At 47.0% G+C, this 26,231-nt stretch overlaps 1 protein-coding gene across 1 annotated transcript in view; it reads right to left on the reverse strand.

Annotated features, from left to right (window-relative positions):
* GRIK4 (glutamate ionotropic receptor kainate type subunit 4) overlaps positions 1-26,231 on the reverse strand; it is a 498,718-nt gene that overhangs the window by 181,429 nt on the left and 291,058 nt on the right. The window contains exon 3 of the mRNA XM_070383202.1: positions 6,381-6,545. Coding sequence (XP_070239303.1) covers positions 6,381-6,545 — 165 coding nt within the window. The remainder of the gene's footprint in view (positions 1-6,380; positions 6,546-26,231) is intronic.

Here is a 26,231-nt window from a genome sequence, read left to right on the forward strand (position 1 = left end):
CGAGGCTCAGGTGATAATTCCATGATGTTGGTAAACCCAAGATTAGGATCTTGACCACTGTGATACACTGCTTTCCAGTCCTGGCCATCGTCACAGCCCTCATAAACACTCTCTGTATTAGCCATGCCCGGTTGTCATTGTGCCCGAAAGTACCCCATTTTTTTCCCTGCCTCAAACATACTATTAAGCCTTCTGTGTGGATGCCCTCTGCCCTATGCCTCACCTGTCAGTCATTGCAAGGCCTGGCCCAGAGGCCTTACCTGACCACCCAGCTACACCATGACCTATTTCTGATGTCCCTCTGCTCCTCTCTGAGCCACTCCCTGGCAAGCCCATGCAGAGCTACTGAGATTTATGTCACTTTTCAGATGTGTGGTCTCAGCTGTCCTCTGGGAAAGACTGTGAGCCTCAGCTTTCCCCTTCTGTAAAAGGAGGCAGTTGGGCCAGGTGATTTCTTCAGTTCAGTCGCTCAGTCGTGCCTGACTCTTTGCGACTCCATGGACTGCAACACACCAGGCTTCCCTGTCCATTACCAGCTCCTGGAGCTTGCTCAAACGCATGTCCTTCGAGTCGGTGATGCCATCCAACCATCTCGTCCTCCGCTGTCCCCTTCTCCTGATTTCTTAGCGCTGTAATTCAATGTGTCTCTGAGTCCCCGTTATGTATATGTGATGTGGGCAGCTAAGGAAAGGGGAGCAGGGAACACTTGTCGAATGACACATCACTATTTGGATGCCTTCTCTTCTGGCTTCTCACCTTCTCCCTTATGCTGCCTTGGACTCTTTCTAGTGAGCTGATGGAGGAATGTTAGCCCTGTCACCAAAATCTTGGCTCTCTGTGCACCAATGCCAAAGAGAAACACCGGGGCAGAGTTATAGAGGAGAGGGAAAGAGTGCCTTTATTTCTTTGCCAGGCAAAGAGGGACCACCATAGGCTAATGCCTCAAGAACTATGGCCCCCTTTCTGGGTAATAGGGAGAGGTTATCCAGTCAGGCAGGAGTATGCGATAAGAATCTAGGCAGTAACAGTCTTGCGTTCTTCTTTCTTCTTCAAAGTTTCAAAAGAATGGGGTTGTTGACAAGATTAGGGTATGTGCTGGGTCTTAGGTGGTCTAGTCTACTTATTGGAAAAGACCCTGATGCTGGGAAAGATTGAGAGCAAAAGGAGAAGGGCATGGCAGAGGATGAGTTGGTTGGGGAACATCACTCAAGGGACATGGATCTTTGCAAACTCTGGGAGATAGAGGAGCCTGGAGTGCCGCCATCGAGCTCAGTTCAGTTCAGCTCAGTCGTTAGGTCGTGCCTGACTCTTTGCAACCCCATGGACTGCCGCACACCAGGCTTCCCTGTCCTTCACCATCTCCCAGTTTGCTCAAACTCATGTCCATTGAATCAGTGATGCCATCCAACCATCTCATCCTCTATCGTCCCCTCTCCTGCTGCCTTCAATCTTTCCCAGCATCAGGGTCTTTTCCAATGGGGTTGCAAAGAGTCAGACACGACGTAGCGACTGAACAACAGCAGGTGGTTTCCTGCCTGCTCCTCTCCTGATGAGCAACTGTTGTGCCCTTTGGAACTCAGAGGTCATGGAAGCTGGAGTCTTGCCTGCGGGAAATGAGGGGCAGAAAGGCCTCCGTGCCCAGGAGCCCCACAGGGCCCTGCTCGGCATCAGCCCTCACTTACTAGAAACAGCTCTGGATCGCTGGAGGTCATGCCCCGTGCAGCCTTTGAGAAGCTCAGAAGCCTGTGCAGGAGGGGCAGCCAGGCAGCCATAACCTCACGCTCTCTGCCCATCACTGGGGCCTCGTGGGGCCTGGGAACCAGGCACCTCTGGGTTTCCAGGGGAAATGGTGTGGACAGCTGATAGCATGCTTGGCCTCACAGGGACAAACCCAGGCAGAAGCGAGGGGCTGACAGGAAGGCTCCTGCTTTCAGCTCTGCAGTAAATTAAACCTCACACTGGCTCTGACAGTAGCAGGCACGGTGCCTCCGGGTGTCTGGGTGATAAGGGGGTGGCACTTAGTTAAGCTCTAATATGTTCACCACAGGAGACACAGGGATCTATAGGAACAGAGGAGGGCAAGGCCTGTGGGAGCTGCCTGCACAAGAAAGGCCGAGATGGAGATAAGATACGGGAGGAAAGAGGGAAGGGACAGGCGGGCCGGGAGGTGACCTGATAGGTCTTGTCCAGCCCTCTTATTTCAGATCTGTGGGCCGTGCAGAGGGAGCCGGGAAATCAAACAACAAGAAGCCCGAGGCGATGATGGTGACCAGGCACAGACGTGGGTCTGAGGGAGCTTTATAGGTGACCTTCACTTTAGATAAACTCACTGCATGAAAATCTATGTGAACCAGATAGAAGCGAGGTGGTTTGCTACTTGTATCTTTCCAGTGTCCGAGTGAGTGAAAGTGTTAGTCACAGTCGGTTGTGTCTGACTCTGCGATCCCATGGACTGTAGCCTACCAGGCTCTTCTGTCCATGGCATTCTCCAGGCAAGAATACTGGAGTTAGCATCCATTCCCTTCTCCGGGGGACCCAGGTTGTTACTGATTAACACCCATGTGATACTTTTCACCTCCCAGTCTCCCTTTCAACTATCAAATGAGAAGGCTGAACTCCAGACCCCAGCATCTTTAGTTTTACACTTCACCATCTTTGCTTCTGAAATTGCCATTGCTTCTCTTGAATGGCACACCTGCCCCAAGTGTGACTCATTATTTGTGCAGTTTTTGAAACTTGCCTATTACCAAAAGCAGGCACAAGGGTACCCAGTAGGATTGTTACCATCTTCACTTAACCCAGAGCCTCTGCTTTCTACAACCAAGAATGTCATCACTAGGATCTCTTTCATCTCCTTGAAGTGGAGTCCCCAGGCGCAGGGTGACAGATGTGAGGTTGGGGGCATTGGTCAGGGCCCCAGAGCCACTTAAATGGATTTAAATTAACAATGCAAATCAGCCACTAGCCCAGGGAAGACACCACCACCACGAGACTGAGCAGTAGCTGGCTCTGGGCAGCATATCATGACTTCCAAAGGCTCAGAACTGTCAGATGCATCAACCCAGAAAAAGGGAAAGAGAGTGGAATATTCAGTTATGATTGAGGCCCCAGGAGGCACCTGACATTAAGACAGGCCATGTGAGAGGAGGCTGGGAGGTAGACTGGGCTGCCTGGGAGGGATGGCTGAACTCTGAGACAGAGAAGACAGAGGTGATGGTAAGAGGTAGAGGAAGCCAGATCCAAGGGGGCGGGGGCATAAGAGATGTGTGGAGAGAATAGTGCAAGTGTTAGTTGCTCAGTTGTGTTCAATTTGGTGACCCTCCTGGACTGTAGCTTGCCAGGCTCCTCTGTCCATGGGATTCTCCAGGCAAGAATACTGGAGTGGGTAGCCATTTCCTTCTCCAGGGGATCTTCCCAACCAAGGGATCGAACCCCGGTCTCATGCACTGTGGGCAGATTCTTTACCCTCTGAGCCACCAGAGAAGCCCGTGGAGAAAATAACCCAACAGCAAAATCCATAGCTGCCACTTCCTAACTCCTTGGTATGTGTAGGTGCTAATGAACTCACCTGTACTGTCTCCTGTTGTGCTCCTAATGACCCTAGGAGGTGTTATCACCAAGGCACAAAGTGGTTAAACAGCCTGTCCACAGTCACACAGCTCATAGGTAACACAGCCAGGTCAGTATGATCATCCTACTCTGTCCCACAGTCTCTCCAAGTAGGGATAGCAGAGCTGTTTTTCTGCCCTCATCCTGGGATCCTGCCTCCTTCCAAACTCCTTCCCCCGCCCCACCACTGACCACCAGTCCAACCCACCATGCTTCAGCTAAAAGTGCTAACCCACCACCCTCTCTCCCCCTTACTGAGGGAGGGGAAAGTGGAGCTGGAAGCTTTCTATGAACTATCTGGGTGGTATTTAAAATCCATTGTGGGGGAGCAGCTTTGGCTTTAGATGAAAAGCCTTTGGGGTAGAAAGATCCAAAAGCCCTCTTTTCTAACAAATGCTAATCATGCCTCAAACACAGTGAGATGTAAAAGCTGAACCAAGGCCACTTGTTAGTAAAATACTTGGTGCCTAAAAGAAGGGCCTTAGAAAGATGCTCCAAAGCTCTGTATCATGGATTAAGATATGTTTCCTTTATTCCCTTGATTCCTCTGGTTTAATATTTTAGATGTATTGACTCTGCTACGCCCGGGTCATTGGGAGAAGAAATTTACATCTGCTAATGACCCCCATTCTCAGAGGGCAATCCACGCTTTCTATTCTGCAGGGGAAAGTCTGAAGAACCAAAGAAGAAGGGGGAGCTGTTTTTTCCCAAAGAACAGACTATGAGAACTATCTAGAAATCTGGATTCTTGTCTGAGACCTGCCCTCTTGGACAAAAAAACACACCAATGTATAGACAGGACCAGGAGCTTTTCACAGGAAGTCATTGTTGGTATTTCCACTTTCCTTTGGAAGATCCTGAGAAATCTGAATCTTCCTTTCACTGTACTAGAGTTTAACCTCTGTGATAACTGGGATTTCCATCTGTGCCTTACCCCCACTGTCTAGGACAGAGTACAGCAGGCACCCTCTAAATATTTATTGACTGACCGAGTGAATAAATGAATGTCGATTCCAAGTACCTGTTCCCCCAAGCTTCCTTCTGGAGGAATCTGTGTCCACAGATCCCGCTGGCCTCAACAACTACTTCATATGATAGGAATCCACACTCAGTTTTTAGGAGTGGACTCTCTCCCCAGAAGTAGTTCTCAGGTCAGCTGGCCAATGTCCGCAACTTGTGAGACTAGCCAAGAGAACCTGGACCAAGCAGATCCTCTGCCTCGGAACTCCAAACCAAGAGGCGCTGCAGGGAGCTGCACACTGAAGACAGCCTGTAAGCCACCTGAGGGCAGGGACCCTATCCATCTTGTTTTCTGCATTGCCCCCAACACAGGATATCCCGAGTTAGGCCCAAAATAGAGCTAATGCTCAGTAAAAGTTTCCCAAATGGGTAAACAAACTGTAAGCTGGATGGCCATCATGGCACACGATGGATGAGCCAGGGAAACGAAAGCAGCAGAAGGAGCAGAGCGTGGATTTGACACAACAGGAGATTTAAGGAGCTACGACACAGGGAGCCACTGCCTTCTTCCCTTCCCGCCCTCTTTGGATCCATACAGTATCCTGTCGATTGTACCTAAGGTAAATACGTTTCTTCTCCTGCAATATTAATAGTCCAGATTACAGCATCACTGGGCCCACATGCAGAAGACCGCATGTCTGACATACCCATGTAAGCGAGTTGTTCTTTGGTTTGGTTTGGTTTTGCCATTGACTGTCATTAAATGTTGATATGGACGGGAAAGGAAGAGATGGGACTTCAGAGTCTTAAGGAACAAAGGCTATCATTTCTCTGGGCTGAGGGGCTCCCCTCCTTCCCTCTGAACTGGAGCGGTTCATCCACAGCTAAGTTACAAGCCATCACCCCACTAACCTGGAAGCTCATCTTGTTAAGCTGTCTAGATAATACCAGCAACGCCAGAGAAGTGCAGGGGAGGCGGAACAGGCGAGACCCTGGACTGGCAAGTCTGTGATGCAAGTTCAGGGTCTAGGACTTGCATCTGACTAGCTCTGGCACTGAGTGAGTTATCCAAAGTCTTGGAGCCTCAGTTTCTTGGTAAAGTTGGAATAACAGCACTTAACTTTCTGGTTGCTGGAAGAATTAAAAGCAGTGCCCAGCACATAGGAGGGGCTCCATAAGTGTGACTGGAGTGATCTACTATGTACGTCTGTAAAGCACTGCAACTCACAGAGGCCTTTCCTATTTTGTAAGTCATTTAACCCTCACAATGACTCACAAAGTAGAGCCTAGCATTCTCATTTTACAGATGAAGAAACTGAGGTTTAAAAGAATCACTGACTTGTCCAAGGTTATCCTCAAGAGCGAGTGGCCGATCTCCAGCCCAAGTCTCAGCTTCTTCCCACAACACTGCCTTTGGCACAAGAAATCAAGACAGGAAGGAAACAGATGTGTCAAGACTCTGCTTCCCTGGGGCTGGCCAGATCTCTCCTTTCTTAATACCACACAAAGTTTCATTTAGGGATTTGTGCACAAAATGTCCAGGAGATGAATGAATCAATACATGAAGGAATGAATGAGTGGGTAAAATGAAGGAATGAATAAATTTCCTCTCTCAACTCTACCCTACATATGATTTACAACAAAGCCTGGGATCTTGTTCAGACTAAGCCCTACAGGGCCTCCTGGTGCACGTTTCTCTTCCTCTCTCAGGAATCCCTGCATCATAGGTCTTTTGATGGGTGCGGCTCACACCACCAGCCCCTCCTCTGCCAGCAGGGGAAGCAGAGGGCAGCCCTGCCCGTTCTACGTACTGGTTTCTGCAGTCTCGTACTCGCTGTCTCTGAGAAGCTCAAAGATGTCCACTTCGACCTTGGCCTTGCCCAGCCTCTCGGGAGCGCGGTTGATGCGGTTCTTGGCCAGGGTGATGGACAGCCGCTCCCCTCTGCTGCACTCCATGGGGTCATCCAAGATAGCGGCTGTGGGCAGGCAACCACATGGACACAGTTGGTACCCTCTACCGTTACCCTCCTCTGCTCCAGTCTCCCCCCCACTGCCACCTTCCACCTCCACCCTGCCAGCCTCAAAACTGTCCAAAAGCAAGTCCTCTACCTGCTAAGGGTCTAGGCTTGAAGTCTGGTGTAGCATGAACTCTAATGGGACTAACCACTTCAAGAACCCTGCAATATCACGGTAGGCCACCAGGGGTCCTACCTGCACGAGGACCCTAGGTCGGGAGTAGCGATACCCTTGGATATAGGTTTACATGCACACACAGGCACACCGGTGCAGAAGAAGGCAGATGGTGGCTCTGCTTTGAAAATAGTACTTCTGGGCATATGAGAAACTGTCCTCGAGGTGATACAGGGTTGAAGGAGGCCAGGTTTGAGAAGGAGAGCTGTGGTATCAAAGAGCAGCTGGAGGTCCTGTTGACCTCTGGCTCTCCATGCTCAGACACCGATGAGACATGTCACCCAGGGAGTAGTTTCTATGAACTTCTTTCCTCACTGGGCAAGGGACAGTATCAATAAGACAACTTCACAGAGTGGGTGTGAGAATTCGGTAAGACAATGTATATAAGTGGCACACCACTGAAATTTAATCATTGTGACTTAATTAGGGTGAATGATTGGAGTGGTGTGGTACCAACAGCTGCCCAACTTCTGGTAGCAGTATTCAGTATGCGTGTGTTAAGAACATGTGTCAACCTGAGTTCAAATCCCAGCCCTGCCCTGTGTTAGCTATGGGGACTCAGTTTCCTCACTGGTAAAAATGGGGAGAGAGCCTATTCTTTGGGCTACAATAAAGATGACAAAGATAATATGTGTGAAGTGCTCAGCGCAGAATTTGGTGCATGAAACACAATAAATCTAGCCATTTATATCATTCATTCTCTCAGTAGAGGAAGTTACACAACTGAAAATCTCTACATCAAAACTTGTACACAGAAGGGTGGGTGGAGGGATAAATTCAGGCATTGGGATTAACATATAAAGTGAAGTCATTCAGTCGTGTCCGACTCTGCGGCCCCATGGACTGTAGCCTACCAGGCTCCTCTGTCCATGGGATTTTCCAGGAGAATACTGGAGGGGGTTGCCATTTCCTTCTCCAGGGGATCTTCCCGACCCAGGGATTGAACCCGGGTCTCCTGCATTGCAGGCAGATGCTTTACCCTCTAAGCCACCAGAGAAGACCCTACCCCATATATGTTAAGACCCACCAGGGATTAACATATATACACTACTATATAAAATAGGTAACCAACAAGGACCTACTGTGTAGCACAGGGAGCTAAACTCAGCTGTTTGTAGTACTGAGGGAAAAGAATCTGAAAATGACTGTATATATACATGTAACTGAATTGCTGTGCTCTAACACCTGAAACTAACATGGTATTATAAATCAACTGTACTTCAATTTTTAAAAGTTAAAATAAATCATAAAAGTAGTTACTCTGTCTAAATATAAAGAAACTTGTATGCAAATGTTCCAAGCAGCATTATTCATAATAGCCAAAAAGTGGGGACACTCATCCATCAACTCATGAGTAGACGAACAGAGACGCAGTATATCGTTACAATGGAGTATTATTACAAAAAATAAAAAAGAATAAAGTGCTGATGTATGCCACACCGTGGATGAACCCTGAAAACGTGCTCGGTGAAAGAAACCAGACACAAAAGACCACCTGTTAAAAGACACCCTTTATATGAAATGTCCAGAACGGGTGAACCCACAGAGACAGAACGTAGATTAGTTGTTGCCCAGCTGTGGCGGCGGCGGTGGGGAGGTTAGGGGGAAGGAGAGTGACTGCTAACGCATACAGTGTTTTTTATTCTGGGGCGGGGGGGCATGTGACAAAAATGTCCTAAAATTGATCACGGAGATGGCTGCACAACTCTGTGAATATACTGAAAGCCGCTGAATTGTATACTTTAAATGGGTGAGTTGTGTGCTATATGAATTATATCTCAATATAAAGCTGTTACAAGAATAAAATAAGAAAGATCACGCTTATCTCGCTGAGGTTGAAGCCTCAGAAGAGCAACACGGAGAATCAAGCCAAATAGATTTCGCTGAAGTGAGGCCCCAGAATCCCTGTGGCTGGTGTGAGCAGAGATCAGGTTCTGTGCTGTTTTTTCTGTATGAAACTCCCCTGTTTCCCTCTTCTGACCCATTTTCCACACCAAAACCAGGACACAGAATATGACAAAGCAATTTTTTTCCTGATTTGTGGGTTTATTTATAGGTATAGCCTTATTGAGCGATACAAATTAGACTTCGTTTACAATGGTTGGTAATACATGGGGCGACAGAGGGGCACCCCTAGACCTAGGCAATGAACTTCTGTAAGTCAAGTGGCAAAGTCCATGCACACCTGAGAGAGTGGCCAGAGGACCTTAAATGTACGACTGATGAGCCCAGGGACACCTAAAATTCCTAGCCAGGTTGCCTTAGGGAAGCAAGACCAGAATGAGATTATTATTTATGAAGAAACCTGGACAATTACACTGCGCTGTCCCAGGAAGAAGACTTTGGGAGTGGAAGGGAAGTGGGGCAGCCCAGAGCAGTGGTTCTCAAATGGTGTTCTTTGGAGGGCCTCTGGGTTCCTTCAAGAAGGGGTTCATGGAGGTCTCTAGCCTCACATCAGCTGCAATTAATACAACCTCCACATCTGTCAGTTTTAGATATTGGAGTTCCACAAAAAACGTGATGTGGGGAAAAAAGGTTTCACTGTTAAAAATATCATAGAAACCATTAGCCCAGACCTAGTGCATAGAAAAGAGACACTTAAAAAATGTCAGGAATTGGCAATGGCATTTCCTGGGAAAGAGGCATGAGTCATGGGAAAGAGGCATGGGTCTATGGCACGAATCTAATGTTAACAGGGACACATCCAGTGACCACTTTAGGGTAAGTCCTGGTGGACACAGTCTCACTTACTGTATCTGGGAATTCCATGAGAGTGTGTTTTCTGTGTTGTCCTCATTTGGAGATGAAAAAAAACCCAAAACAGATCACAGAAGGCAAGCGACCTTCCTTCATTCACAGGACTGGTGAGTATAGAGGAGGGAGGGGATCCCAGGTGGGTCTCATATGGACCCTGTGCCCTTAACCACAGGGCACATTTCTTCTAACAAAACTTGTCTTCCTGGGGATTTGCTGCTGAGAAGCAGTGGTCTAGGCAGGTGTGTCTTGGCTCACATGGCTATAAGAAAACACCATCGAGTGGGTGGTATTTATTTCTCATTTATTTCTGGAGGCTGGGGAGGAGACCAGAGTACCAGCATGACAGTGTGGAGTGGGGTCCTGCTTCCTGCTTTGCAGAGGGCTGTCTTCTCCCGATGTTCTCACACGGCAGAGAGAGGGAGATCAGCTCTCTGGGCACTCTGAATAGGGTACTGATCCCATCACGGGGGCCCCACCTTCATGACCTCACTGAAACCTAATCACCTCCCAAAGCAGGGAGGGATAAATTAGAAGTTTGGGCTTACCAGATACAAATGACTATCTGTAAAATAGATAAATAAGGGGCTTCCCAGGTGGTGCTACTGGTAAAGAACCTGCCTGACAATGCAGGAGACATAAGGCAGATGGGTTCAATCTTTGGATTGGGAGGATCCCCTGGAGGAGGACATGGCACCCCGCTCCAGTATTCTTGCCTGCAGAATTCCATAGACAGAGGAGCCTGGCGGGCTGCAGTCCCTAGGGACTCAAAGAATCAGACACTACTGAAGTGACTTAGCACGCACCTACCAAGGAACTATATTCAATATCTTATAATAAACTGTAATGGAAAAGAATCTGAAAATGAATATACGTGAGTGTGTGTGTGTTTTGGCCAAAACTTCATGTGGGCTTTCCATAAGATGTTATGAAAAAGCCAGAATGAATCTTTTTGGCCAACCCAATATATATAACTGAATCACTTTGCTGTACACTAGAAATTAATACAATAGTGTAAATCAACTATACTTCAATTTAAAAAAAAAAATGTGTGCTATGGACTGAAATATGGTCCCCCCCCCATTCATTTCTTAAAGCCTTAATCCTCAATGTGATTGCATTTAGAGATACGATCTTTAAAAGGTAATTAAACTTAAAAGAGGTTATAGGGTTGGGGTCTGATCTGACATGATTAATACCCTTAGAGAAGGTTCCTTCTCCCATCCCCAAGCCAGGAAGCAGGCTGCCATGAGGAACTGACCCTGCTGCTGGAATCTTGACCTCAGACTTGCAGCCTCTCAGTTCAGTTCAGTCACTCAGTAGTGTCCAACTCTTCGCGACCCCATGAATCGCAGCATGCCAGGCTTCCCTGTCCATCACCAACTCCCGGAGTTCACTAAAACTCACGTCCATCGAGTCGGTGATGCCATCCAGCCATCTCATCCTCTGTCATCCCCTTCTTCTCCTGCCCCCAATCCCTCCCAGCATCAGAGTCTTTTCCAATGAGTCAACTCTTCGCATGAGGTGGCCAAAGTACTGGAGTTTCAGCTTCAGCATCATTCCTTCCAAAGAACACCCAGGGCTGATCTCCTCTAGAATGGACTGGTTGGATCTCCTTGCAGTCCAAGGGACTCTCAAGAGTCTTCTCCAACACCACAGTTCAAAAGCATCAATTCTTCGGCGCTCAGCCTACTTCACAGTCCAACTCTCGCATCCATACATGACCACAGGAAAAACCATAGCCTTACCTAGATGGACCTTTGTTGGCAAAGTGATGTCTCTGCTTTTCAATACGCTATCTAGGTTAGTCATAACTTTCCTTCCAAGGAGTAAGCGTCTTTTAATTTCATGACTGCAGTCACCATCTGCAGTGATTTTGGAGGCCCCAAAAATAAAGTCTGACACTGTTTCCACTGTTTCCCCATCTATTTGCCATGAAGTGATGGGACCAGATGCCATGATCTTCGTTTTCTGAATGTTGAGCTTTAAGCCAACTTTTTCACTCTCCTCTTTCACTTTCATCAAGAGGCTTTTGAGTTCCTCTTCACTTTCTGCCATAAGGGTGGTGTCATCTGCATATCTGAGGCTATTGATATTTCTTCCCGCAATCTTGATTCCAGCTTGTGCTTCCTCCAGCCTCTAGAACTTGAGAAATAAATGCCTACTGTTGAAGCCACCAAGTCTATACTGTTTTATTATGGCAGCCCAACCTAACGTAGACAGGACACCGGCCAGCCACGTGACACAACACAGTGAACTCACACAGGGTCACAGGACACACTTTGAGATAGAAGGATCATGGCCGGGGAGGGGAAGAGGGCGTATGGAAACTGGACACCGAGGGGCACACGAGAGCCCCTTGGCAGGAGGCACTCAGGACTTGTCCTCAGAGGTACCTGGCAGGTTCTCACCAGCTCACTAAGATCCACAACCCAGCCCTCTCTTCCCAACTCCCATGCCTTCCTGGGCACAAGTTTTCATTAGGTTTTAGACAATGATTAATTTCTGACTGGGAACAACCTCAACTGGGTGGTTGGCTGGCATCGAGTATTATTGGGAGCAGAAGAATTAAGATGACAAGAACCAGATTCCCAGGCTGCGGGCAGCAAGACGAGGTACATGCGCAGGCCTCCTTGGGACGTCAGAGGAACACGTCTGCAGCAGGCGTTACCGAGAGGCACACTTGCTGTCCACCTGTCGCCTGCAGGGCCTGGGGGTGAAGGAGAGCAGCTGGTTCAGGACTGAACTGGTAGCCGCTGCTCCTGACCTTCATCCCCAGGCCTGGCTGTGCAGCTGGGCCAGGGGGCTGAGTCCCCAGCCACCACCCAAGAAGGAGCCCCATCATCTGGTACATCCTCCATCCCTGGGGACTGCTCTGCAGGGGTGGGGGGGGGGTCTGGCTCTGAAGCAAAGGCCAAGATGATTGAGGAGACCCAATCAGGAATCAGGGTCTGCCCCCTTTCCAGCCATGTTGTTGTTTAGTCGCCAAGTCATGTCTGACTCTTTGCAATCTCATGGACTCTAGCCCGCCAGGCTCGTCTGTCCATGGGATTTCCCAGGCAAGTATGCTGGAATAGGTTGTCATTTTTTTCTCCAAGGGATCTTCCTGACCCAGGAATCGAACCCATGTTTCCTGCATTGGCAGGCAGACTCCTTACCACTGAGCCACCAGAGAAGCCCTTTCCAGCCATGGGGACTGTGTAATGACTCTTCAAACCCACATGGACTCAACATGACTCCTTCCTGCCCAGGGAGCCATGACCCGTCACATTTCCACCAGCCTTTCTCCCCACGACCAAGAGCTTTACCCTCTGCTAGCATCTCTGAGTTCTAAGGAAAGGGTGGCCTCCTGGCCCTGCCCACCTGTGCCCAAGTGCCCCGCCATGTTCTGGGCCCATGCCTACATCCACTCTGGAGAGGATGCCTGCCCCAGGGGGCTGGCAGGCCAGGGCTGCCCCCTGTAGTGCTTTCCTACTCAACCCAGTGGGTGTGGCCACGACCACCGAAGGGAGGGTGCGTGGTCTCTGACCCTCTTGAAGCCCTTAAACCTCCCCATTGTCTGAAGGGTTGGTCCCAATCCAGTCTCTAGGATGGCATCAAATCCTCCACACCTTTCTACCTGCAGCACCCCTCCCACTCCCACGGTGACAGTGCCTCTGTGCTAGGACCTGGGCTGGCCTGTTATGGTCCTTCCTCTAAGCCTTTGCTGACCACAGGTGGTCCAGTGGTTAAGACTCCTCACTTCCAATATACTGATCCCTGGTTATGGAACCAAAGGCCCACATGCCATGCAGCGCAGCCAAGAAATAAATAACAGGGCTCCCCTGGTGGCTTGGTAGTAAAGAATCTGCCTGCCAGTGCAGGAGACACGGGTTCGATTCCTGGTCCAGGAGGATCCCATTTGCCGAGGAGCAGCTAAGCCTGTGTGCCACAGCTATTGAGTCTGTGCTCTAGAGCCGGTGCTTTGCAACAACAGAAGCCACCGCGATGAGAAGCCCGTGCACTGCAACTAGGAAAAGCCTGCACAGCAATGAAGACAGCACAGCCAAAAATAAACGAATAAATAAAAGTATTTTTTAAAAAGAAACAAATAATAAACTAATTTTTTTAAGAGAAAAATGAGTCTCCCCTGACTCCCCAGCCCACTACTCTCCTTGGATTTCCACGCACTACCTTGGAGGGGTATTTATCTTTCCATTTCTATCTGTGAGCTTCCTCATCAAGCTTGTGCCTTAAAAGCCCAGAACTAAAAACAGAAAAGCCCAGAGCTATTCTTCCTTCTTTTGAAACTCCCCAGATTCCCCATCCCACATCAATCCCCTCTTCTTAGAACTCCCACAGAAACTTCTCTGTACCTTTCCTCAGAGAGTAACCACTTCTGGCTTTCTATTATTTATCACGCCTATTTGTCCATCTTTTCTCCTCCAGACGGTTGGCTCCCTGAGGTGAAGGCCACGCTTGATTCATCTCTGCAACTGTGCAATTCCAGACTCACACATGCATGGAGTCTTTAATGAATGGTACTGAGTGAATAAATAATGCAAGGCCACTGATTTTCATGCCCTACAGCCAGGAGCAGACATTGGGCTGGGAGCAGTAGGCATTAGACGAGGTATGGACTGGACACAGCTCCTATGCCCGGGCTTCCAGGATGGAGGACCCGTGCAGAGCCCTCCTCCCCGCAACTAGGGCTCTCCTGCTCTCTGCTCACCTGTGTCCATCAGAGCGGGGCTTGTCCTCCCTCTACAACTTCTCAGCAGCCCACAAGTGACTCCTTAGATTGAAAAATCAGACTCTTTAATCCCTTGGTTCTTCCTGATCGTCTGGTGAAGAATTCAAAAAGCTTTGATACTCTACCTCTTTGAGGTGGGAATAAAGAGATTTTACTAGAGAGTCTTTATAGGCAGTATCTATAACACGCCTACATCTATTAGAGCCGTGTAGCAGCAAGAAGAGGAGGCCTTGTGAGCCTCCAGGGAACCAGCTGACTTTGCACCAGAGCCAAGCCCCAGGCTGCTTGTCCCCCAGGGGCCCCGGCCCACCTCCACCATCACTCATCGGGTACATCTCACTCCCCGTGTCCTCCCAGCACCCTTTGTTTCGCCCTCATTGGTCTCAGTCATCCCTCTGGCTGGTGGCAATTGCACCACTGTGCAGGCTGCTCCCACCACAAGCTCACACCCTGCCCCTCACCTGGGGGGCAACACGGCACCATTGCCCTTGTCCTCTCACACTACAGGGTATCTGTTTCTCGGATGGCACTACAGATGGGGCAGAAACAATAGAACTTGATTGTTCCCCCAGTTCTGGAAGCTAGAAGTTCAAGATCAAGGCATCAGCAGGTTTGGTTTCATTTTGAGGCCTCTCTCCTTGGCTTGCAGACGGTTGTCTTCTCCTTACATGTTCACTTGGTCTTTTCACTGCGTGAGTCTGGAGTCTGTGTCTTAATCTCTACTTAAAAGGGCATCAGTCATGTTGGCTTGGGCCCCACCCATAGGACCTCACTTTTGAAGATTCCCTGGAGAAGGGAATGGCAATCCAATCTAATATTCTTGCCTGGATAATCCCTTGGACAGAGGAGCCTCTCAGGCTACAGTCCATGGGGTCACAAAGAGTTGGACAAGACTGAGAAACTAACACCTCTTTAAGGACCCTATGTCCAAATACAGTCACACCCTGAAGTACTGAGTGTTGGGGTGTTAACATAAGGATTTGAGGGGGGTATACAATTCAGGCCAGAACATGGACCTTCACATATAGCCGCTGCCTATTCTCAACTCCTCACTTTCAGCCTGCTGGCTCGCTAAGCCGAGACCTCCCTCGGTGAACCCCTCAGTCTTGTGCCCCCACCTCTTTCCCTCGGGCTCAGATGTCGGGAGTCGTGCTAGGAGACCCCCCACCTGCCCACCTCTCTGTCTCACCACGCTTCCCTGCTCTTCTTTATCTTTCAGTGTCTTTCCCAGATCCCCTCATTCCTCTCCACTAAAACATGGCCAGGGGACTTCTCTGGTGGTCTGGTGGTTAAGACTCTGTGCTCCCAAGGAAAGGGGCCTGATTCAATCTCTGGCCAGGAAACTAGATCCCACATGCCACAACTAAAGATCCTCCGTGCCACAACTAAGACCCGGTGTGGCCAAATAAATAAATATATTTACTAATCAATTAATTAAACAAAACACGGTCAGAGCCCTCCCTTCCCATCCAGACCCCCCTGACTACACTGACCTAGCTGGTCGCCTCACCCTCCTTTCACTCCATCTTCAACTTCAGCCAGGCTTCTCCAGTGATTACTCAAAGTTTGCTATTCATTCCACATTTTTCTTGACCCCTCATACTCTCCCTTCTGTCCCCACCACCCCATTCAAACTGTACCCACAAAGCAAATAACCCTCAAGAGCCATTTCTGCAAAATTGGTGGGCACAGTTGATTCCTGGTCTAGTTAAGTCCTGAGTAGCATGACTCTTTGTATCTGCCACGTGCTGTTCAAAGAGCATCATGTGTAAAGAGCATCGTGTGTATCACCTCACTTAATCCTCAAACAACTCTACGACTTACTGTCCCATTTTATAGATGAGAACACTGAGAAAGGGGATGTTGAGCAATTTGCCCAAGATTGTGCATGTATGCATGCTAAGCCACTTCAGTCGTGTCTGACTCTGAGACCCTATGGACTGTAGCCCACTAGGCTCCTCTGTCCATGGGAATCTCCAGGCAAGAATACTCCAGTGGCTTGCCATTTCCTCCTCCTCACCCAGCTCCTTACAACAGACTTAATACAGTCCATGAGCTGCTAGACTGGATCATCAGGCAGCCTCCTCTGCATCTGAGGGTCCTGAGGGTTCTTTTTGGCCTGAGCCCCTCAGCTTCCATGGCTTCTAGAACACAAGGTCCCTGGGTCGAAATTTCCTCCCACTTCCCTGCCCATTCTCTCAAGGTACACATCTCTTGCCTGCCCTTAAAATACCAGGGAACCCCAGGGATCTACAGAACCCTCTTCTCGCCTCACTCCCATGGGCTTCCTATATGATTCCACTTATAGGCTCCCCCACAGGGATGCTTGACTTATGTCCACTTGCCCAATGATCCCAGATGTCTGACATCTTGGACTTGATAAGACCCACACTAAAAGCCCCCGCCCCCGGGGATTCTTGCTGCTACATTCCTGAGCTCAGTTAACGGTGGCACCAGCTACCCAGGCATCAGGCCTTCTCCCCAATCCCTCAACTCCCAGTTGCTTTTGAATGTCCCTCCTCAGTATCTCTCGAATCACTGTTTTTCTCTCTGGTCTCAGCTCTGCTGTTCTAGTTCAGTTCTTTGATTTCAATGATCTCACTGCAACCTTTTAACTCTCACCTTTTATTTTTAATGTTTTAATTTTATTTTTTATTAAAGTATAATTGTTTTACAATGTTGTGCCTCCAGAGTTTTAACCACCACCCAGCACTCCTCAATCACTCCCACACAGCTGTCAGTGATCCTTTTAAGGTGCAAACCCCAGCTTTTAGCTTCCAATCTCCAAACAAATGAATTACTTGATACGGCAGACAAGAGCAGGCTCTAGCTCTCCAGTCTTATACTGTGCTTCTCTGTTCATCCATCTCTACCTTTTAGAAACATTGAACCATCTGACTCACAGCACCATCTGGTACACACACACAAACACAGGCGTACACACAGGCACACACACAGGCACACACAGGCACACACACAGGCACACACACAAAGGCACACACACATGCACACACAGGTACACACAGGCACACACACATGCACACACAGAGCTGCTCCATGCCCCCATACTTTTGCTCAGTCTCCTCTGCCTTCTGCCTCCTCACCTTTGCTCACTCACCACTCTTACTCAGAATGAACCCTCAGCTCAGACCTCCCCTCCTTCTGGAAGCCTTCTCTGAACACAAAAGTTTATTAAGTGTTCCAACTATGTACGTTTATAGAATCCCATGGATCTTATACTCTAATTAACAGTTTAGACTATAACTTTCACTTCATTCATTTTTTTTCTGTAGCCAGTGTCTGATAACACTTTTAAATGTTTGAGTAAAATTTGTTTTGGCTTTTGAGGAACTAGAGTCGCAAAAGAGTCAGGCACGACTTAGCGACTAAACAACAACAACGACAACAATGCCTGCTTCTACTCTTCCATAAAAATTACTATTCTGAAAAGTACCTATGTGGACAGCATATTTTAACAAAGATGCAGTGAAAAAATGGTCTTTTCAACAAATGGGGCTGGAACAAATGGATATGCATGAGTTAAAAAAAAACAACTTCAAACCATGTCTTATATATGGAATAAACCCTCTCTCATACTATGTACAAAAATTAACACAAAATAGTGAAAGCTATATAGTCAAAGCTATGATTTTTCTAGTAGTCATGTATGAATGTACAGTTGCACCATAAAGAAGGCTGAGTGCCAAAGAACTGATGCTTTCAAACTATGGTGTTGGAGAAGACTCTTGAGAGTCCCTTGGACTGCAAGGAGATCAAACCAGTCAATCCTAAAGGGACTCAACCCTGAATATTCATTGGAAGGACTGATGCTGAAGCTGAAGCTCCAATACTTTCGTCAGCTGATGAAAAGAGCCAACTCATTGGAAAAGACCCTGATGCTGGGAAAGATTGAAAGCAGGAGGAGAAGGGGACGACAGAGGATGAGATGGTTGGATAGCATCACCAACTAACTCAATGGCCATCAGTTTGAGCAAACTCTGGGACATGGTGAAGGACAGGGAAGCCTGGCATGTTGCAATTCATGGGGTCACAGTCGGACATGACTGAGTTACTGAACAACGACAAACAGAAAAATAAATCACAGACTTAGAATTATAAAACTTCTAGAAGAAAATCTTTGTAATCTTGAATTAGAAAAACATTTTTTACATGTGACACTAGAAGCAAAACCAACAAATTAAAAATGGAAAACTGAACTTTATGAAAATTTAAAATGTCTGCTCCTCAAAAGACACTGTTAGTAGAACAAAAAGATAAGCCACAGACTGGGAGAAAATATTATATGCAAAGCATATACCTGATAAAAGACTTGTATCTAGAATATAAAAAGAACTCTCAAAACTCAATAAGAAACCAAACAACCCAATTTTTAAAGATGAGCAAAAGATCCCTTTCCAACAGACATTCCAACAAAGAGGTTACATAGGTGGCAAATAACCTGTGAAACATAAAAACATCACTAATCACTGGGGAAATACAAAGTACAACCGTAATTAGATAGTTAGAAACCCATTAGCATAGCTAAAACTTAAAAGCTCAACTGAACCAACTTGGTGAAGAGAAACTGAACCTCGAAGATGCTACTGATGAGGCTAGAAATGGGGTGTGAAAGTGAAAGTGTCAGTTGCTCAGTCATGTCTGACTCTGCAACCCCTTGGACTACAGCTTGCCAGGCTCCTCTGTCCATGGAATTCTCCAGGCAAGAATACTGGAGTGTGTAGCCATTCCTTTCTACAGGGGATCTTCCTGACTCAGGGCTTGAACCCAGATCCCCTGCATTGCAGGTGGATAATTTACTGTTTGGACCACCAGGGAAGCCCATGCTGCTGCTGCTAAGTCGCTTCAGTCGTGTCCGAATCTGTGTGACCCCATAGAGGGCAGCCCACCAGGCTCCCCTGTCCCTGGGATTCTCCAGGCAAGGACAGTGGAGTGGGTTGCCATTTCCTTCTCCGATGCATGAAAGTGAAAAGTGAAAGTGAAGTCGCTCAGTCGTGTCCGACTCCTAGGGACCCCATGGACTGCAGCCCACCAGGCTCCTCCGTCCTTGGGATTTTCCAGGCAAGAGTACTGGAGTGGGGTGCCATTGCCTTCTCCGAGAAGATTGTTAGTGCCTTCATTTGTGGGGATCCTTCAGAGCGTTGTTTGGACCTTTCAGAACTTCAGTCCCTCAGTGACAGTGGCTCTAACTTGAGTTCCACTCAGCAGCACATTTGTAAAGCGACAGAAATCAACCACAAAGATGTATATGTATAAGTGATTCACTTTGCTGTACACCTGAAACTAATACAATATTATAAATCAACTGTACTCCAATAAAGTCAAGTATATACATGCAGTTTATTGTCTATAAATTGTGCCTCAATTTTAAAAATATGCTTTTATGAGGAAAATATTACTATTCCTCTGTTTCCCCTCTAACTTCTCCTTCCCCTCCTCTCCACCTCAGCAAATGAAACATCTTACACTTGGTGGTCTACACCTACTGCCTCCAATTTCTCTGCATCTTCTCCATCCTGAGCTGCCACCATCTCTAGATTCGCCCTCAGAAATCATCAAGGTTCTTCTTCCTTGGTTTTCAGAGTTTTGTAGCTCTCTGAGGTACCTGTGACTGGACCGTTTTCCCTGGCAACATCTTTCAACATCTGTGATATGACACCATTTTGATTTACATTCTGATCTCCTTCCTGCATGCTCAGTCACATCCAACTCTTTGTGACCCCATGGACTGTTAGCTGGCCAGGTTCCTCTGTCCACGGGATTCTCCAGGAAAGAATACTGGAATGAGTTGCCATGCCCTTCTCTGGGATCTTCCTGACCCAGGGATCAAACCCACATCTCTTATGTCTACTGCATTGGCAGGTGGGTTCTTTACCACTAGCATCACCTGGGGAGCCTAAAAGCAAATGACCACCATACAACACGGTACATGATTGACAAAATCATATTACATTCCAGCCGTAAAGCACCCACAGGTGCTCACTGTGCTGGAGACTCACAGACAACGAAGACCAGGGGTCCCTGGCTCTCAAACATTTGGCCTGTCTTGGGGACTGGTGGCGGTACGGAGAGAAAGAGACCTTTACTGTATAATGAAGTCAGTGGTCCTGTAGAGAGAATCACAGATTTCTAAGGAAGTACAGACAAGGGAAAACTAAACACTTCTAGGTGATGGAGGGAAGTTTTAGGGAAAGCCCCCTATGTTTACGGAACACACATATGGTGAGACCTACTATCTACCAGCCCTGGCCGCTCACAGGAAAGGCAACTGTGAAGGAGGACATGAGTGTCCCTGGAGAGGCCAGGCAACAAAGAGTGTTCCAGAGTGGGGAGCCCCCAAAGGCACAAGGAAGGTTGGGGTGACTGGTTCAGCTGGTGTCAGGGGCCCAAGCCCCTGAAAGGGGAGGCTGGACAAGACAATAGGAGTCTGAGCAGGAAAGACCTTGTGTGTCACGACAGGGAACTGAGACAAAACAATAAGAGGACTTTCCATAGACCATGACGTCATGACATTAGCATTTTCGAGTAATCACTCTCACAGCACAGTAGATACACCAGACAGAGAGCTGAAAAGCAGCTGAGAAGATCAGCTTGAGGGTGACTTTAGTAGCTCAACAAAGAGAAATGAGGTGGGTACTGAGGGACAGGATGATGAGGATCAGAGATGGGGCAGGACGTAAGTGGTTAAGACTTTCTGCTTCCAATGCAGGAGGCATGGGTTCCACTCCTGGTAGGGGAGCTAAGATCCCACATGCCACACAGTGCAGCCAAAAATGAGAGAGAGAGAGAGAGAGAGATGGGGCAGATTCAAGTGAGATTCAGGAGGTGGAATCAAGAGGGGTGGCCGAGAGGAGGGCTGGGAGGAGATGAAAAGATCTCTGGCTTCATCTGTCATTTCAATGGTGACATTACTGACTTGGATGAAGAAAAGGGGAGAGGGCGGTTTTTGTTTGTTTGTTTCTACAGAAGGTATAGAGAGCGTAGGGTCATATTCATTATGTTTGGGGTACGATGTTGAGCAGCAAAGTTGCTGGAGACCCAGACCTGGAAGACCTCAGGGTTAGGATGGTGATGACAATTTGGATCTGGAATAGGGTGGAGAGTAAGGAGCGGGGAGGGACAAGGCTAAGACCCTAAGGACTCAATATCTGGGGAGAGCATGAACTGCTGCAAGAGGCGGAGTCAGAGTGGTTAGAGTGGATAGAAGTCAAGTAGAATAAGCACTGAGAATTTTCCATGAGATCTGGCAATCAGGAGGTTGCTGGGGACATTTGCAAGAGCGGTTCCTACGGAGAGGTGGGGACACCATTCAGGCGGCCGCAGGTGGATGAGTAGTTGAGATGTGCCTGGAGTCAAGCATCTTGTCTTCCAGAAATGGAGGGCGATCCAGGCAAGAAGTGGAGTGAATCACACTGCCCAAGGGAGGGTCTTTAATTCATTTACAGGAGAGGGGCTCAGATGAAGGAGCCTATGGGAAGGGAGAAACTGACAATGTCAGAAGAAAGGGGCTGTCTCCAGGCCAAGACAGGAGCACACGGCACCATCGTGATGCTCAAATATGGTCATAAACCACGGAAACTCACAGTTATCACAACCACACGTTCCAGAAAGGAGGCATGGAAGACACAGGCAGCAGGAATGGTGGAGGGGTAGGGGGGCAGCTAGTCTGTCCTCTAGCGTCAAAGCTACAGGCACAACTTGAAACATTGGCTGAAGAAAATAAACAAACAGTTCAAGTGGCCCAAACCGCATAATTCAAACTTGACTGCAAACTAGCTTTTAAAATGCACAGGCCTGCCTGCCTATTGCGTTTTCTCTCTCTTACTGAAATTCTGTCAGTTCACCTACCTTATTACATGTGTACATATGCCCTTCCTTCAAGAGTCACTAATAAAGATCAGCTCTCCTGTTTCCAGTGCTACAAAAGGAAACCAGTTACACAAAGTACTGGGCTGCATAAAATGGTCTGGTAAGAATGCAGTGCACGGATGGACCTAGAGACTGTTGTACTGAGTGAAGTAAGTCAGACGCAGAGACAAATAGATAACATTGCTTATGTGTGGAATCTAAAATGAACTTATCTACGAAACAGAAGTAGAGTCACAGATGTAGAAAACAAACATGGTTTCCAGGGGGTGAGAGGAGGGATAAATTGGAAGATTGGGATTGACATATACACACTACTACATATAAAATAGGTAGCTAATAAGGACCTAGTGGGTAGCACAGGGAACTCTACTCAGTACTTTCTACAACTCAATACTGAATATGGGAAAAGAATCTAAAAAGAATGAATATATATATCTATATATATATATCTGAATCACTTTGTTGTAACCTGAAAATAATATGACATAGTAGGTCAACTATACTCCTGTAAAAATTAAAAATAAATTTAAAAAAGAAGAAGAAAGAGGCCACTTTCTGAAGCAAGTCCTGTAAAAAGGCTGGTAGGCAAGAGCCTGGGGCACAGGTTATAGGCTCACCTAGGCTGGGAGCGGGACAGCAAGCTGCATTTTCAGGCCCCCTTGTTATTACAGCCCAGCCTGCTTTCTAATTCAGTGACACCCAACAGAAATATAATGCAAGCCACATGTGCAACTTCAGATTTTCTAGTTCAGTTCAGTTCAGTTCAGTCGCTCAGTCGTGTCCGACTCTCTGCGATCCCATGAATCGCAGCACGCCAGGCCTCCCTGTCCATCACCAACTCCCAGAGTTCACTCAAACTCACGTCCATCAAGTCAGTGATGCCATCCAGCCATTTTATCCTCTGTCGTCCCCTTCTCCTCCTGCCCCCAATCCCTCCCAGCATCAGAGTCTTTTCCAATGAGTCAACTCCTCACATGAGGTGGCCAAAGTACTGGAGTTTCAGCTTTAGCATCATTCCTTCCAAAGAAATCCCAGGGATGATCTCCTTCAGAATGGACTGGTTGGATCTCCTTGCAGTCCAAGGGACTCTCAAGAGTCTTTTCCAACACCACAGTTCAAACGCATCAATTCTTCAGCACTCAGCTTTCTTCACAGTCCAACTCTCACATCCATACATGACCACAGGAAAAACCATAGCTTTGACTAGACAGACCTTTGGTGGCAAAGCAATGTCTCTGCTTTTGTATATGCTATCTAGGTTGATCATAACTTTTCTTTCAAGGAGTAAGCGTCTTTTAATTTCATGGCTGCAGTCACCATCTGCAATGATTTTGGAGCCCCAAAAAATAAAGTCTGACACTGTTTCCCCATCTATTTGCCATGAAATGATGATACCAGATGCCATGATCTTCGTTTTCTGAATGTTGAGCTTTAAGCCAACATTTTCACTCTCCTCTTTGACCTTCATCAAGAGGCTTTTTAGTTCCTCTTCACTTTCTGCCATAAGGGTGGTGTCATCTGCATATCTGAGGTTATTGATATTTCTCCCGCCAATCTTGATTCCGGCTTATGCTTCTTCCAGCCCAGTGTTTCTCATGATGTACTCTGCATATAAGTTAAATAAGCAGGGTGACAATATACAGCTTTGACGTACTCCTTTTCCTATTTGGAACCAGTCTGTTGTTCCATGTCCAGTTCTAACTGTTGCTTCCTGAACTGCATACAAATTTCTCAAGAGGCAGGTCAGATTTTCTAGTAACCACATTGAAAAACTAAACAGAAACAGGTGAAATCAGGACATTAATTTAAATTATATATTGCATTTAATCAAAATTTCCAAATACTACTGTTTCAACGTACCATAAACATAAAAATCACTGAGATGTTTGGACTCCTGTTTTCATACTTAAGTTTCAAAATCTGGGGTGTAATTTTTAATATATATTTATTTGGCAGTGCCAGGTCTTAGTCGCAAAATGCGAACTGTTAAGTTTGGCACGTGGAATCTAATTCCCTGATCAGGGATTGAACCTGAGCCCCCTGCATTGGAAGTGTGGAGTCTTAGCCACTGGGCTACCAGGGAAGTCCCCAGAGTGTACTTTTTCTAAGTATTTAAATTACATTAGATTTTGAATTCTGGATATAACTGTCCATTTGCCAATAGTAATACTTTAAAGTGAAAAACCCCAAAACACAAAAAATAATAATTTTTTTTAATTTCAGAAAGTTTCCTTGTATATTAACATTTGATACTCCCTTCATTTCACTAAGACAAAGAAGCTCCCCCCATCCAGTGTGTATTTAATACTTACAGCTCATCTCAATTTAAACTAGCCACATTGCAAGTGTTCCACGGCAAGGGCAACCATACCGGACAACACCAGTCTACGTAATATAGATTTGAGGGGCAGGGCATTGAGAGAGACTGAGCTTTGGCTTCTAGTTCCTCTGAAAAGAGGCAAGATCATCACTTTCTGAGCAAGACTGACAAAGATAGGGTGGGTAGTTTCAGGTGAAGGCGTGGAATAGGTGCTCTGAGATATAAATATATTCCTATTTGGGACTAGTTGAAATGAAGACTGTTGGTTTATTTCTGCAAGTGACCTCAGGGTGGGTAGATGTCAGAACTACCAAGAGTAGGAGTAATTAGGTGGGTTGGCAGGATGAGGGGGCAAACAAATTGAAGGCTCTTACAGGAGCATCGATGAGGGTGATGGGCCATGGTCTTCCCACTCGGCGGGAAAGCCAAAGTTGTCCAAATGGTTGGGCCCAGAAGGACTGAAGAATACTTAGGGTACGTGCATGTGTGAACATATGGAAGAGGGTTGGCAGTGGGAGCAAGATGGTAAGAGCTAGAGGCAAAGGATGCTGTTTTCAGATTGTGAGATTTTGAAATGTAAGGTTTTAGAGGCACAAGAGGACTAGGAGTTGTCACAATCCAGAGTGCAGTTTAGACAGTGACATGGAGAAGGAGAACGTCATTGAAAGAAGGACATTCAGAGTCCCCAAAGTAGTGCAATGGCTTCCCCAGTGGCTCAGCAGTCAAGAATCCACCTGCCAATGACTCATTTGTCAATGACTCATTTATCATTTATCTGGCCTTTGACACAAACCAGGTGCTCAAAAAAAATTCTATGCTAAGTTTCAGGAAAGAACAAATGAAGTGAAATCAAATTATTTTTAAATATTTGAAGAGTTGGGGGAAAAAGAGAGAGAGAGAGAGAAAGCTGATTGTTCTGGGCTGCTTAATGGGGCAGGATTAGGAGGCAGGTGCCTGGAAGCTTCTGGAATGTGTCCCTGGGGAGGCAGTGAATTTCCCAGCCCAGGATGTGCTCAAACAAACTGTGGGAAATTGTTAAAAAGATGGGAATATCAGACCACCTTACCTGCCTCCTAAGAAATCTGTATGCAGGTCAAGAAGCAACAGTTAGAACCAGACATGGAACAATGGACTGGTTCCAAATCGGGAAAGGAGTAGGTCGAGGCTGTATATTGTCACCCTGCTTATTTAACTTATATGCAGAGTACATCATGAGAAACGCTGGTTTGGATGAAGCACAAGCTGGAATCAAGATTGCCAGGAGAAATATCAATAACCTCAGATACACAGATGACACCACCATTATGGCAGAAAGAGAAGAGGAACTAAAGAACCTCTTGATGAAAGTGAAAGAGGAGAGTGAAAAAGCTGGCTTAAAACTCAACATTCAAAAAACTAAGATCATGCTATCCGGTCCCATCACTTCATGGCAGATAGATGGGGAAACAATGAAAACAGTGACAGACTTTATTTTCTTGGGCTCCAAAGTCACTGCAGATGGTGACTGCAGCCATGAAATTAAAAGACACTTGCTCCTTGGAAGAAAAGCTATGACCAAACTAGACAGCATATTAAAAAGCAGAGACATTACTTTGTCAACAAAGGTCTGTCTAGTCAAAGCTATGGTTTTTCCAGTAGTCACGTAGGGATGTGAGAGTTGGAACATAAAGAAAGCTGAATGCCAAAGAATTGATGCTTTTGAACTGTAGTGTTGAAGAAGACTCATGAAAGTCCCTTGGACTGCAAGGAGATCAAACCAGTACATCCTAAAGGAAATCA

Source organism: Bos mutus, chromosome 15, assembly GCF_027580195.1.
Source record: "Bos mutus isolate GX-2022 chromosome 15, NWIPB_WYAK_1.1, whole genome shotgun sequence".
Lineage (NCBI taxonomy): Eukaryota > Metazoa > Chordata > Mammalia > Artiodactyla > Bovidae > Bos > Bos mutus.